The 14,852-nt window shown below is 32.3% G+C and overlaps 2 protein-coding genes across 4 annotated transcripts in view; both read left to right on the plus strand.

The window, feature by feature from the left end:
- The window catches only part of LOC143203994 (uncharacterized), a 207,974-nt gene extending 199,064 nt beyond the window's left edge, over positions 1 to 8,910 (plus strand). For 2 of the 3 annotated variants that reach the window (XM_076416388.1, XM_076416389.1), the window contains exons 4-5: positions 8,386 to 8,511; positions 8,777 to 8,910. In XM_076416388.1, coding sequence (XP_076272503.1) covers positions 8,386 to 8,507 — 122 coding nt within the window. In that variant the 3' untranslated portion in view covers positions 8,508 to 8,511; positions 8,777 to 8,910. Of the gene's footprint in view, positions 1 to 8,385; positions 8,512 to 8,776 lie in introns of those variants that run through there. The other variant, XM_076416390.1, reaches the window with a different exon arrangement.
- A 4,935-nt stretch (positions 8,911 to 13,845) lies between these two features.
- Positions 13,846 to 14,852, plus strand: part of Cypl (peptidyl-prolyl cis-trans isomerase-like 1 Cypl) — a 95,162-nt gene continuing 94,155 nt past the window's right edge. Inside the window, exon 1 of the mRNA XM_076416449.1 lies at positions 13,846 to 13,850. The gene's annotated coding sequence lies outside the window, so the exon portion shown is untranslated. The remainder of the gene's footprint in view (positions 13,851 to 14,852) is intronic.

Below are 14,852 nucleotides of genomic sequence, written 5' to 3' on the forward strand. Positions count from 1 at the left end.
ATACATATAAACCTTCCTCTTGAATCACTCTATCTATTGAAAAAAACCGCATCAAAATCCGTTGCGTAGTTTTAAATATTTAAGCGCACATAGGGATATAGGGACAGAAAAGGCGACTTTGTTTTATACTATGTAGTGATTACTAGTCGTTGACTAACCTACAATTTGTCTTTGCTATAACTTTAATCTAAGTATATATATATACAGGAGGACCAATTGGTCCTATCTTAGTCCCTGGTGTAATAATGTTTATGTATTAGCACTACTGTTTTTCTATTAAATACGCCTCATTACACTACACTACACAAAATCAAATGATTTGATTCTTTTGAGACTCTGTCCTGTTTTAGTGTAGATTGAAGGAAGAATATTTGTAATACTTCGATATTGACATGAGAATGGAGCCTCTCCTCATGCCTCCTGTAATAGTAATTCCATCAAAGTTATGCATCAAAATTTATTCTGACATACTTAGCGAATGGTTGCTGTACGGAATGATTTATTCATATTTTCACTGGTCTGTTACTTTTACTTTTCTAGCTTCTCGATTTACTTTTATCAATTCCTTAATTTCAAGGGGGTAATTTACTTCATATTCTAATTTCTTTCTTGATGTCGGGGTAGGTTCTTTGACAGCAGACCGAATTTGTTCAATTATATTTCGGGTTTACAGCTCAAGTTCGTCTATACTTTTAAGTCTTATGTTTAAACTGTTCTAGAAAATGTCTTTTTTTTCTTTCCATTACTATTTTTAAATTTTGAAAAATAATGTATTCGTCGTTTTATTACTGTGAATATATGCTTAATCTTAAGAAACATAATATGAAGTTAAAAGGAAGAATGAGTTTGATAAATACTTTATTCAAAAATGTATTATATAGTGTTTTCTGGCCTAGACGAGTTTCGTTTCAGTTAAAATAGTTACTCCTTCACAAAAAGAATACCTTTCACCAGAAATAAAAGGAAAAATAACTGGTAGGTCATAATAACGACAGGCAAATATGGCTTTTAATCACATTCCCGGAACACTTGAGAGACGAACAGGTCGAAAGTCCATCCCGATAAAGCAATTCCTCTCGGTCAGCGAAACTAGACAATGTTCGGACGTTCGACGGTATTGTAAAAGGTCGTAAAGGGATACAGTCCGATCGACGCCGACAGAGAAAGCAATAAAAACACCTGAGCCTCAATGAGGAATCAAAGGTATTCGGATTTTAGGCACTGTCTGGGCCTTTGTGCGAAACCGTGGGTGGTGGCGCCGATGAGGACCGGTCCGTGGACGGACCGCACAACGACCCGTCTGGTCTATTTAACAGGTTCCATCTCTTCGGGCACGTTTACCATATAACAGCTAATTGTTCAGGTGTCCTTTCGATTGCGGCATTGTGCGAAAACAACGGGTCTTGATACCGATGCAGGCAGTTTATGTACTATTATCGTCGACCTTCGGACACGTCATCAGAAAAACGTGACGTTTTTTGAGTAACTATGTTTAAAACGCAGATAACGGTTTGAAGAGATATAACGCGGTTTTATTATATCGCATTGCATACGTATATTGTCGGATAAAAATGTTGCACGTGCGTTGAAACGGATGTTTCCCAATTCTAACTTTATGATTTATATCTAGCGTTGAGATATATCGGCTGAAAACAGTCAATAGTCCACTGAAAATAGTAATTGCTATTCACAGCTAGGCAAAAAGTATACTGTGTTTTAATTAAAACATAAAGTACAAAATAATATCCAGCATATATTCTCGTGTAAGTAGGATCATTATCATCATCATCATCATCTTTATTAAGCTTAAAGTGCAGGATTTTGAACATGCAGGACATAAGTCCCTCTCATCTCTTCTGATGTTTTTAGGCAACCAACGCATCCTATAACTAAGATAGGACTAAGGTAGTATGAAACCAATATGGCTCAATTTATTCCAGGTGACAGTTTAAAAACCTATTAAGTATTCTTTCTGAGCTTTCTTTTAGTCATGATGCAGTAACAATAGAATACCTCAAAGTATAATACTGCAGCCGATTTACAACAATTATCGCTCTGAATGCAATCTAAGGCTGTAGCGATTAGCTTCAATACTCCAATGAATTCCTTCAAGTATTCTAGTTCTATGACCAAGAAAGTATAAGTCATCTAATTTGTATTTACTTCTCATAAGTTGCACTGTATATCCCAACAATAAAAAAGTATTTGCAACAGTTGCCGACGACACAGACAGCGAAAAATGTATCTCTGTCTAAGGCTATAGAAAAAGTACAAGTGGCGATCATCCAGATCTATAAACGAACTAAAGACTGGAAAATACAGCTTAATAGCTCCAAATCTGTCCATCTTAATTTTGCGTTGTGGCGAATTGACAAAAACATAATTATATCACTTGACGGATGCCCGATTCCTCAAGCAACATCAGCTAAATACCTCGGAATATATTTCGGTGGTAGGTTAAATTGGAAACATCATGTTAGACATTTTCTACGATGAAATTTCTACGATTAATTGCCAATGCGTATCGCTACGTAACGAAATAAGAGCTGCACGATGACCTCGGAATCAAATGGATATACGAAGTGATGCAAGATTTCGCCTTAAAACATGATCACAGCCACGTGGAAGCAATACAGCTACTGGACAAAACGCCGGAAATCAGAAGATTGAAACGAACCAAACCACACGAACTTGTTTCGTGTATGAGTGTACTAGCACCGTACTTGTCTTGGTTGTGTATTAATCCAAGTACAAATGAAATGTAGTAATAAATTAATTTGTAAATTAAGACTGTACTAAGCATATCTAATGTAGGATGTAATTAATAGAAAAAAGTTTCGCTGTATCGTAAAGAGATTTCCATCTTATGGGCCAGAGATATTTTAACTGATAGCCAAGGCATTCTTTTGACAGTCTAAGCATCAGGTGCTTGAAATACCAATTATCAATTAAATTTTTAAGTAATTAAATTGCAAATACTAGATATATATGTGTATCTCAGTAACGTAATTATCAATGCACGGAAAGTAGAAAGGACGAAGGTAATTGTTTAGATCTCTATGCTGTCAGAGATCAGATAGTTTTAATTAAGTACCATAAGTGAGACGGCGAAGTGCGTATTATTTCTGATACTAATTTTGGAAAAAGTTAATTGCTTGATTCGATTATGTCGCATAGAACAGATTCAAAAAAATATTTTTATATTCAAGGAACACAATTTTTTCGTTAAAATTTCAGTTCAGTTCAATTCAATTTCACAATAGTTTCAGTGAAAGAAGTTTGAACATTTAAAAGGCTCCACGGAACTGACAATAATTGAACTAGTGAGCGAAACCCCAAGTTAACTGACAGAAATCCACGAACATTAAAAGGGTTTATAACCAGGCAACATAGCTACACAAAGCTAACATTCATATGAGGACTGTTTTTTATAACGGAAGCCAACGCTAAGCTGCGAAAGAAGCGGTGCAATGATCGTAAAACCTGAATAATTGATGATAGTTTCGATAGATCATCGTTTATGTCGTTTCCTACAAATGACCGGGTTTATGTATGGAGAACCCCAAAAGAATCCTACGATACGGACTGCCTGCTTGCTGTGAAAGGTTCCGTTATGATTTAGGCTGCAATGTCGTGATATTCAGCTGGTCCTCTCATTCATATCACTGGTCCAATTACTGCGAATGGATATCTCGACATCTTCAACGGTGAAGTTCTTACTATGACTAGCATATAGCTGCCAAACACCGCATGTTCCAAGATGATAACGCGACCATATACACACCCAAAATCTTCAGTCTTGGTTTGAGATGATCAGAATATCATCAATCAAAATATCATCTTCCGTGGCCAACACACTCACCACACTTTTAGATAATTGAATCAATATCATTGAAACAATTGGCGAATATTTAAATAAATATTGTTTATATGTCAGATGCTCATATTATCTTGTCCATCCTCTGTATATGTCGAGGCAATAACATCACTCTCTGTGTTGCCATTGTCTTATAATAGTAATTGATTAATATATATTAGCGTTGGGAGATATCGACTGTTTAGTAATTGACTACTTTTTACTATCGACTGTTTCAGTCGCTATTTTTGGTTCGACTGATTTTACTACTTTTTACCAGTGACTGTTTTCAGCTGACAGTAACTATTTACTATCGACTGTTTCAGTCGTGTACTTTTAGTTACTATTTTTGGTTCTACTAATTTCATTCGACTGATTTTTAACGTTCTGGCTTTATCGTCCTAGTCGCGACTTGTAGTTTGCTTGTAAATAACAATATATTGTATATTAATATAGCAGCATTTTGGAACAACAAAAATAGGGTAAAAAGATTAAAATTGCAATGATAAATAGTAAAATACTTTTAACTGTTTTTATGGCAGTAATAGGTAATATTTCTATTACTCACTCACTTTTGGTTAAAAAATATTTCCGTTCAATAATAAATAAAGCATTAATAAAGTATATTAAAAAAAACTCTAGTAGTTATTGTGCGATCATTTTTAGTTATGTCATGGATTAATTTTTTTTCGATGATTAGGTTTATATTTAAAGTTTATTTAGTATTTATGATTATTATATATTTTTCATTTTTATGGTTTGTTTAAGTTCTATTATATTGTCCATATTTGTTATAGTATATTATTTAAAAATAACAATTAGGACAATCACAAATTTTAAACAATCACAAACATAAATTTACGACCATGCCCCAGCAGGATTCGACAAATCCACAGAACATTCAAATATAAAAGTAATTCTAATTCGTTTAAAATGAAATTCTAAATTGCATGTTAATAGTATTCAGTCATTATTATTTTTCCTTTTCTTTTTTAAAGTTGGTACGTGAAGGAATATGTACATCTCCGTCTCGCTTATACTACCGTTAGAAAATACAAACACATATAAAATTAACTGTCCCAAGCAATTATTTCCGTCCTTTCCTCTCTCATAATTTATAAAGGAAAAGGATCGTACATCTTCGTCTGACATCACAAATTAAAAAAAAAAAAAACAATTGAACCGTGCATTTGACTGAAAATAGTAATTACTAGCTAGTTTTTTGACTCTCGACTATTTTGCGACTATCGACTATTTCGACTGTTTTCAGTCGATAGTTCCCAACGTTAATATATATCATTCGTATGGTTTCATCCATTAATACTAAACGACTTTTATTGAATATTGGAACCAAAAGTGGAATGATATTTAATTTTGAAGAATCTTTCTCTAACATTCTAGTCAGTATTTATCATTTCTCTAAAGTTTAAATTCGCTCTAAAACAATCGCATGTAATTTATGAGGTCAGTATACAGTTAATAAAAAATGAAATTGGGCTCGAAAGTATCAATATAATTTATTTACTGTGTTAATTATCACTTAAATCCTTAAATCCTTAAAAGAACGTTAAAATGCATCAATTTGCCTGACTTTTCACTGAATTACTATTCTTTTAAAACATCTTCTCCTATTCAAATGCATAGTAAAACATTGTTTTTACTAAAAATCCATAATGTAAGATATGGGACAAGATATAAAGTTGTAGAATTTTTTTCGCTTTTATCAATTATCAAAATAGCCAGCTTGGTTGGCGCAATGGTAAAGGCGACAGGACGGGCCACCTACTGTTGTGATAGTCGTGGGTTCGAATCCTGCTGAGGCATGGTCGTAAATGTATGTTTGTGATTGTTTAATATTGTAAGAGTGTAAAATTCAACAAAGAAAATGATCCCAGTCACCCCAGTAACCAGACTGGGTAAGACCGGATGTCTTCTGGGATGATTTCTAAGTTGGTCACTCGCCAGTCGGTAGCCCTAATGGAAAGGACCGTGGTTCGGAGCCCACGTTAAACATGTAGGTCCAATCCAGATAAACCATCGTTGGTAAAAAAGATACTTTAAAAATATATTTAAAAAAATAATGAGAATATCATGCCCATCATACTTTGTATCATAATAGGGCTTACTTAACGCATAAAATAACCGAACATAACTGCCTATGAGTTCCCAGTAGCATAAGCGATAAGCTTGTACTAATCTCTAACCTACAGATCATTAGTTAACGAAAGAGTACAGATATTTATTTGTACTCATAATTAAATATTTAGTATATCAAAAGGAATACTCATTATTATATCATTAAATAATCATTAAATAGTATATCAAAAAGTACCCAAACATTGCAAACAAAACGCTTAGAATGTTGCATTCAAATTTCAAATATATTTCTTATATATAACAAAAATACACAAAATCTGCTAAGAATATGAAATTGAAATCGTAATTATAGTTTCTTCCATAACAACGACTGACAAGTTAATTGTTATAAGGTATAAGTCAATGCAAACCACTAAAATAATTAGATTTTTCTGAAACATTTATAATATTGTATAATGCAATATGTATAATACATATTATATGTGTAAACACAAATTAATATGGTATAACATTTTTAAACCAGTCTATCAATCACTGTTCGTGTTTTGTAGTAACAAGAATATGGAAGCTTAATTTTTTTTACATAAATACTATATTATTTTTTAGTTTCAGTTGTAGTTTCTCTTTTTATAATGTCATGAAAAATGTTATTTGTTATGTATTTTTTGTTCTATGTTTTTTTTTGGGGCAGAATTTTTGGACTTTATTTTTAAAAACTTTCCTTTTATTATTATTGAATTGCACAGTGTATAACATTTAATTTTTAACATTCATTATTTTTATTGTTTAATGGGAAGAAACATACTTGGAAAGACCGTAAAACATTTTTAAGAACTTAAGATGATGCTACTATGTCACATTCCTATTGTTGGTTCTAGTTTCTGTGATTTAAAAGTGGCAATTATGTCGTCAATAGTAAAGAACGACCTGGAATATCAAAAAACTTTAAAGACAATAAGTTGTTAAGACTTATTGGATGAAAACCCAATTGGTCTGTAAGTTGCTTGGTATTTCCTTTTTATTAATTAATTTGCTATTTCATTGCTTTTCAATGTTTCAATTCATGGTTTTTTCTTCTTCTGGCTTTAATTGCTTTCAATTTCTGTACCAGATACTTAAGTAACATTACTTGTTCTTTTTTTTCTATATTTTAAAGTATCATTTTATCAACTAGGGGTTTATCTCGATTGGATCTACAGTTCAACGCGGACTCCGAACCACAGTCCTCGGTCTTACCCAGCCTGGTTACTGGCGTGACTGGGATCATTTTCCATATCGGATTTTGCACTTTTGACTAGGACAATTACAAATATTAAACAATCACAAACATAAATTTACGACCATGCCCCAGCAAGATTCGAACCCACGATTATCGCAACAGTAGGTCGTTTTTACACCAACAATTAAGAAGCCAATTGAAAAGTCCTACCATAATATAGAATAGCCTACCATAGTTAAACACATTTTTTTGGCAAAATTGTTATTTCTTACTCAAGATAATTCCCTTCAAGGGTGATACACTGATTATAGCGATCCTCCAACTTTTCGATACCATTTTTGTAGTACGATTTGTCCTTTGCTTCAAAATGGACCTCAGATTAGGCGATCACCTCTTCATTCGACGAAAATTTCTTCCCAGCGAGGGGCAGATCTGGAGAATACGGTGGATGACGAAGCAGTTCAAAGCCCAATTCATGGATTTTTGCCCTCGTTTTCACTGACTTGAGACACGGTGCATTGTCTTGGTGACGCAACACTTTCTTTTTCTTCAAATGCGGCCATTTTCGGCGATTTCGTCCTTCAAACGGTCCAACACCGCTATGTAATAGTCCTTGTTGATGATCCTCCATTTTTCAAGGTAGTCAATGAAAATTATTCCATGCGCATCCCAAAATGAACACGATATAACCTTGCCAGCCGACTGTTGCGTTTTCCCACGCTTTGGAGCGGGTTTATCATGTGCTGTCGAGATCGGAGTGAAATGATGGAACCATGTTTCTTCAAGCACCGCTCCGAATCATCAACTCGTCGTTGTTTTTGGTCAAAAGTAAGTTCGCGCGGCACCCACTTTGCACAGAGCTGCTATTTCATTCAATTTCAATTTACGGTCATTCAAAATCATTTTGTTAATTTTTTTAATGTTTTCGTCGATATATATATATATATATATATATATATGTGTGTGTGTGTGTGTGTGTGTGTGTGTGTGTGTGTTTAAATAAACCATTTGAAAGTACATATATCGATATTATTTTGATATAAAAACAAACTATAAATGTGTTTGTTTTTAACAACATTCCAGCATTCTTCGGCTCGTTGGTATGCGAGACACTGTTTTATTTTCTGTGAATTTCATCGATTAATCGTAAACAATGTATTAGATTTTTACAAACATTTTCCTTATAACTGAAATATTTTTAATATTTTTGCAGATCGCTGGAGACACAGACCGAGAATGGGGTGGTGCAATTCGTCCCTGTCCGTGAATAATGACCCAAAATATTTTGGGTCTAAGCCAGCGCGCACAGGTGTACGCCCATTGACAGGATCTTAAACAGGTACTACCTTTTTAAATCGTTTCGAGACCGATTTTACAACGCCTGTGTTATCGCCACTCTGACGTAGGCCCGTCTGGAAATCGGAGTTACGACCATCTTTCTACTTTATTAACAGTTTTCTTAACGCCTGTAGAAATATCCGGTCTGATTAATGAAAAGGAAAGCCTATAAATTAGTTTTAAAGAATTCTTTTTAATTTGAACTGCAAATGCATGTTAGTCAAAGAAGTATTCATCGATAGCCGCTGCTTTTTCCTATCTTTCAGGCATTTTACGAATTTCATCTCAAAAGAATGATGTATCTTTTGAGGCTATCCACGAATCGACCTATTTTTTGGTATGTTCATAAGAAGTGAAGCGCTACTCACACAGGTCATATGTCGGAACATATGGTAATCAGAAGGAGTAAGGTCTGGAGAATACAGAGGGTGGAATAAAACCTTTTGTATTTCCTAGTATGTTTGCATCTTTAGGTAGTGATTCCCATTGATAGTTTTATCGAATAACCCTTCAAATGGTTTTGTCTCTCCTGAACGTCATGAATTGCCACATTGACTGAATAGATATCTTGAAATCTATGGAGCATGGTTGCTATAAGCTTTACATATTATTCGATCAGCTTTATCTTCATATTGAAGTAAAAAGTAAAACTTCCCACAGATGCTACTTACTCAAACACACAAGGTACAAATTCAGACATTTTGAACGCACTAAAAAACATATTTGTTCAGATCATAGAGTAATATATGCAGTGTTAACTTAATACAAATAATTTCAGAATTGTTTTGCGTGGTCTCAGCAGGAAGGCGCTGAGAACGTCATTTCGCTGAATTTCATTGGTTAGTTTAAATTACCATTACAGGCACCTGTAATGAAAATATTGTGATATATAACCTATATATAATAAAACCTATGACGTCATATTCTACCGACCAATAAAATTTCAAATAAAACCAAAACGTAATTTTTCAAAACCATTTACTAATTATAAATAAACTATAATATAATAATACTATAAATTATAATATATTCCAAAAAATTCTATATAAATACAAATATTATAAAATATCAAAAAGTTAAAATATAAGTATATAATGAATATATATATATATATATATATATATATATATATATATATATATATATATATATATATATATATATATATATATATATATATATTAAAATTAAATGTGGATATAAAAATGGCTGCAATCTAATTGAAAACATAACATATCTCGTGGGAAATATAATCAAAATTGTCTATAGCGCTTTTTCCCTTTTCATATCTCTTTAGTGCTATCAATTATAATCAAATAAGATGCATTAAAGTTTATATCTTTTTGTTCCCTTATACTGAAAGCAGAGCAGCACAGCTGAAAGTTTGTGCCTGTTAATATTTTACTTACTTGGTCAACACAAAAATGTATTGAGGGAAGTTATTTTTGGAATTATTTTTACAATGTTATTGTGAAAATTATGGAACGGTCAGATGGATATGCGTCAGAATGGAGAAAATATACCAAAAAGTAATACATTAAAGAACAGCAACAAAACAATAAAATGTATGATATATATAATAATTACTATTGTGCTTTTATTATGGTAAAATCGAGGAGTTAAAAAGACAACTTAAGGATCCATTAACAATATAATAAAATAAGCATGATAACTTTTATCTATAAAATGAAGCTCATCTTGTTAGTCTACAGACTGTATTATTTTATTTTGCGTTAATTTATTTTGTATTAATTTATTTTCATTAACATCCTTGATGAAAAGGTTATCTCGGTTAAGAAACCTTAAGCCAAAATATTAATTTTAAGTATCTTAACCAATATACACTTGTTTCAAAATGAACCCCTTCAAAACAATTAAGTTTTAAATTAATGACACTTCACAAAGAACTTTCTAAAGGATAACAAAAACTTTTCATGTAATATAATCACATTTACCTTCAATGTAATTTTATCATTGCCTTTTGGTTTCAAAGTAATAATGATTATAATTAAGATACAAAAATGCTGATCGCACTTTATGCCAGATAGAGAAACAAACAAATCAAATGCCTTTGTAGGCCAATTCAAATGAACCAATAAAAAAAGTGGTCCCAGAGCCAGCATTGGTCGGACCACGCAAAACTTATGTTCAGACTTCGACGAAATGACAGATACTGAAAAGTGACGCTTATGTGAAATAAGGCTTCAACATGAAGTTGATTCCAAATCCTTAAACTAATTTGTGGCTTGCTATATTAGGTGTTGGAAAAAATAAACCATAATAAAATATAATTCTCATTCGACGAATTAGAAATAACATCTCTATTCTGAAAGTATTTTTATTATTATTATGCTCATTGTTACTGGCCAATTAACTTTCAATAAGTTTATACAATCACTTAAAACTAAATATTAATCCAAAAGAACTCATTTAGTCTCTTTGTACGTTAAATAACATTTTAGTAATGTTTTAGTAATCATATGAAATACATTTCAGTGCTAGGACTTTGTATACATACTTGTACCAGTATTGCATTAGTATATATTTTCCAAATTAAAATTAAATTAAACTACTTAAGTTAAAATTAAGACTAACACTTATGCATTATAAGTTCGTGTGGTTTGAAACGCATCAATCTTCTGAATTCCTGGGCGTTCTCCAGTAGCTGTATTGCTTCCGTGTTGCTATTATTTAGTAACGTTCTTTTATATTTTACAGTAATATCTTGAATAACTTCATAGATCCATTTGATTGGATTAGTCCCAAATGCTACACCCGGTGAAATGCATTTGAAGTATCCAATAATATTGCAGTCAGTATTACTTGCTTGTAACATACTCCAGTCTCAGGCATTAAATTTGGATTTCGTGCTAGTTATTTTAATTATCTATGACAAATGCTAACAATTAAGTAATCTCATAATCTCTGTATTTCAAACGGTATTGGCATTTTCATTTTGTGTCTAATCTACCTAGATCAGCGAAATTATTTTTAAATGTTTGGCATCATTTAAATTTGTAGTTTTTTTACTATTCTGTTAAGCTATTTCATGTTTATAAGCCTCTAATTCTCTTTTAATATCATTGTGATTAGTTGTTGATCTGATCTTACTCTAAATCACCTCTAATGTTATATATGAAATGTGCTCTGGTCAATCAGTTGTTATTGCTACATCATCGACAATTCAATTAATGTTTTTATAACCTATATATAGCCATGTTTTGTCTATTTGACATATCTTAATATTATAAACATGGTTGGACTTAAACTTGTACCTTTACCAGCCTGAGTTTAAAGGATTTTGATGTATCAAATCAATAAAAGTTTTTGCACTCCTTATCTTGTACTGGATTTCTGTTATTAACCTCTGCGTTAATGTCACAATTTGACATATTCATTGAGTTAAAATACGTAAAAATTAATACAGTAACTAATAAAATAAAAAATACTATAAAAGTTTGACTTGGCCAGAACATTTCTAAAAATTAACGACGAAAAGGGTAACATTTTAAAATTGCAGCCCTCAGCGTAAAAGGAAAATACTTACGGAGTACCACCCACATTTTCAGGTGTAATATGTATTTTTAGCGTACAATAACCAAGTAGTATCTTTTGCAATCCCGATTAGTGTAACGTTTGTATAAGATTCGAATCTGCCTAGTCGATTCACTGATGACGAGTCATAATTGTCGAGTTGGTATCGCATAATTTACCCGCAAAAATAGAAACAGGAAAAAATAGTTTATCATTCATTCCCTAGAGAAATAATGAATATCTTTGGTTTACTCAACTAAATGATACAACCATCGATGACTATAACCGGCGGGCAAAGCGATTGACCTTGGATTGATCTAATTTCCGTTATTTTCAATTTTTTTGGGTTATCGAAAACTGACAGTTCATCTTGTTTTTATTATACTGTTGTTGTTTTTAGAGGATGTTTACGTTAATAATCAAAAATAACTTTCACTAGCATCCTCATAACTGACAGTTTTTGGGGTTTTCAGATAATATAAAACTATGTTGTTTTAATCTTTTCTCAATGTTATTTATTAGGTATTTTTGCAATTAGTTGAAACAATTAAGAGTATTCCGTTATTGTCTCCATATTAATACATTTTAGTTATTTAAAGAGTAAATAACAATAACTTATATTTAACAACAACATATCTCTGCTTAGGGCAGTAGAAAAAGTACAAGTGGCAATCAACGAAATCTACAAATGGACGAAAGATTAGAAAATTCAACTTAATAGCTCCAAATCTGTTCATGTTAATTTTGCATTGCGGCGAAATAATAAAAACTTAATTATATCACTCAATGGATGCCCGATTCCTCAAGCAGAATCAGCTAAATACCTCGGAATCCATCTTGACGGTAGATTAAATTGGAAACATCATGTTAGACAAAAAGCAAAACACATTAGAACCAAAATAAAACAACTATACCGGTTAATCGGAAAATAGTCTCAACTTGATCTAAAATCAAAGAGGTTGATTTATAAGACAATCATAAAGCCAATTTGGGCCTACGGGGTTGCACTAAAAATTAAAATCAACTAGTCATCCAACGCTGTTAAAACAAGGTTCTTCGATTGATTACTAATGCCTATCGCTACATAACCAACGATGATCTGTACGAAAACCTGGAAATCAAATGGATTGGCCTTGAATCACGAAAGAAGATTACTAAATCATACTAACGTGGAAGCAATACAACTGCTGGACAGCGCGCAGGATATCAGGAGATTGAAGTGAACCAAACCATACGAACTTATGTAAAGTGTATACCTTTAGTGTAAACTATAGCTATGAGTTATTATAATTTTATAATTGAGGAATACATATTGATGTATTTTCTCGCACTCGTCTTGCTTGTGAATTAATCCAAGTAGAAATGAAATGTAGTAATACATTAATTTATAATTAAGATTGTACTAAGCGTATCTAATAAAGATGTTATAAAAAAAATATATTTAATACAAATTTTATGACTAATTTTATTTTTTTCTAATTCATTTTAAATAAACGTCTTTTAGTTGTTAGTAACAGAATTTTTGCAATTTGAAGTTACAAATTAATTTATTACAAAAGTTTGGTTCGCTTCAACCTTCTAATTTCCTATATGTTGCCGAGTAGCTATATCGCTTCCCCGTGTGATTTAGTAACGTTACTTCATGTTTTAAGACTTGGATCTTGGATCACTTCGTAAATCCATTTGATTTCGAGGCCATCGTGCAAGCTCTTTGCTGGTTACGTAGCGATAAGCATTGGTAATTAATAAAAAAAAACTTTGTTTTGGCAGCGTTGTATTACTAACTGGTTTGATGTTTTAAAACAACCCCATATTCACACCCCATATGTCCAAATTATAGTTGACTGATAAACCACTGGCTTTAATCTACAAAGGGTGAATATCACATGGGTAGATTTTGTTTTATTTGCTTTGATACGCCATGTTTTCAACCACAATTCTACTTTGTTTAGATGGAGTTAGAGGCTTCTTGTAGCTGATATTGAATCTTCGTGTGATCATAAGACCGCTGTATCGTCAGAAGATGTAGCAACAGTAATGGGCCTAGGACACTACCCTGCAGATCGCCTGAATAATATATATTGAATGTAGATCAGTGTATTCGTGATCCTATTTCACAATAAAATGCCTGTCGGTGGGGTATGATTTCAATAATTCAAACTACGTGTGGGGCAAGAGGTTTTTCAATTTAACCTGCAATCCACACCTTGTCGAAAGCTTGAAATATATCGAGAAATGCAGCAGAGCAATATTGTTTACCATTTAAATTTTTGTTAACTTGCTTGACCAATCTGTGTATTTATTCTGTTGTCCCTTGCTTATTACGGAAGCCAAATTTATTGTCTGAAATAATATGTCTCTCTCCTATAATTATTTTGAGTGTCTTAATGTATAGTTTTTCGAAAAAGTCTTAACATGAGAGTAAATATAAACGGTATTTACTTGATGCACTTTTCTGAGAGCTCTTTTTAGATTGTTCCATGAATTAAGTCAAAACCAGGGCCTTTTTTAGCATTGATTTGTTTAACTATTGTTTGTTTCACTTCCTTAACAGTAAATTTGTCCCATAACCGATTCATTTGAAACGAAGTGTTAAGAACTTCTGTTGTGGATATTTCAGACTGGTACGACTTAAATACTCTTTTTAAGTGTTTAAGTGAAAAAACTTCCGCTTTATCTTTATCATTTCTAGATCAGCTATTGTTATCAGATTTAAGAGGTGAATTATGTTTTTGGGGATCTTTGATCTTTTTTGTTACTTTCCAGAGAGAATATTCCGTTGCATCAGTTGGCGTTAATGTTGTTAAA

The sequence above is a fragment of the Rhynchophorus ferrugineus genome, unplaced genomic scaffold (assembly GCF_030347505.1).
Source record: "Rhynchophorus ferrugineus isolate W39M unplaced genomic scaffold, kcgeb_rfMv2 rfM10, whole genome shotgun sequence".
NCBI lineage: Eukaryota > Metazoa > Arthropoda > Insecta > Coleoptera > Curculionidae > Rhynchophorus > Rhynchophorus ferrugineus.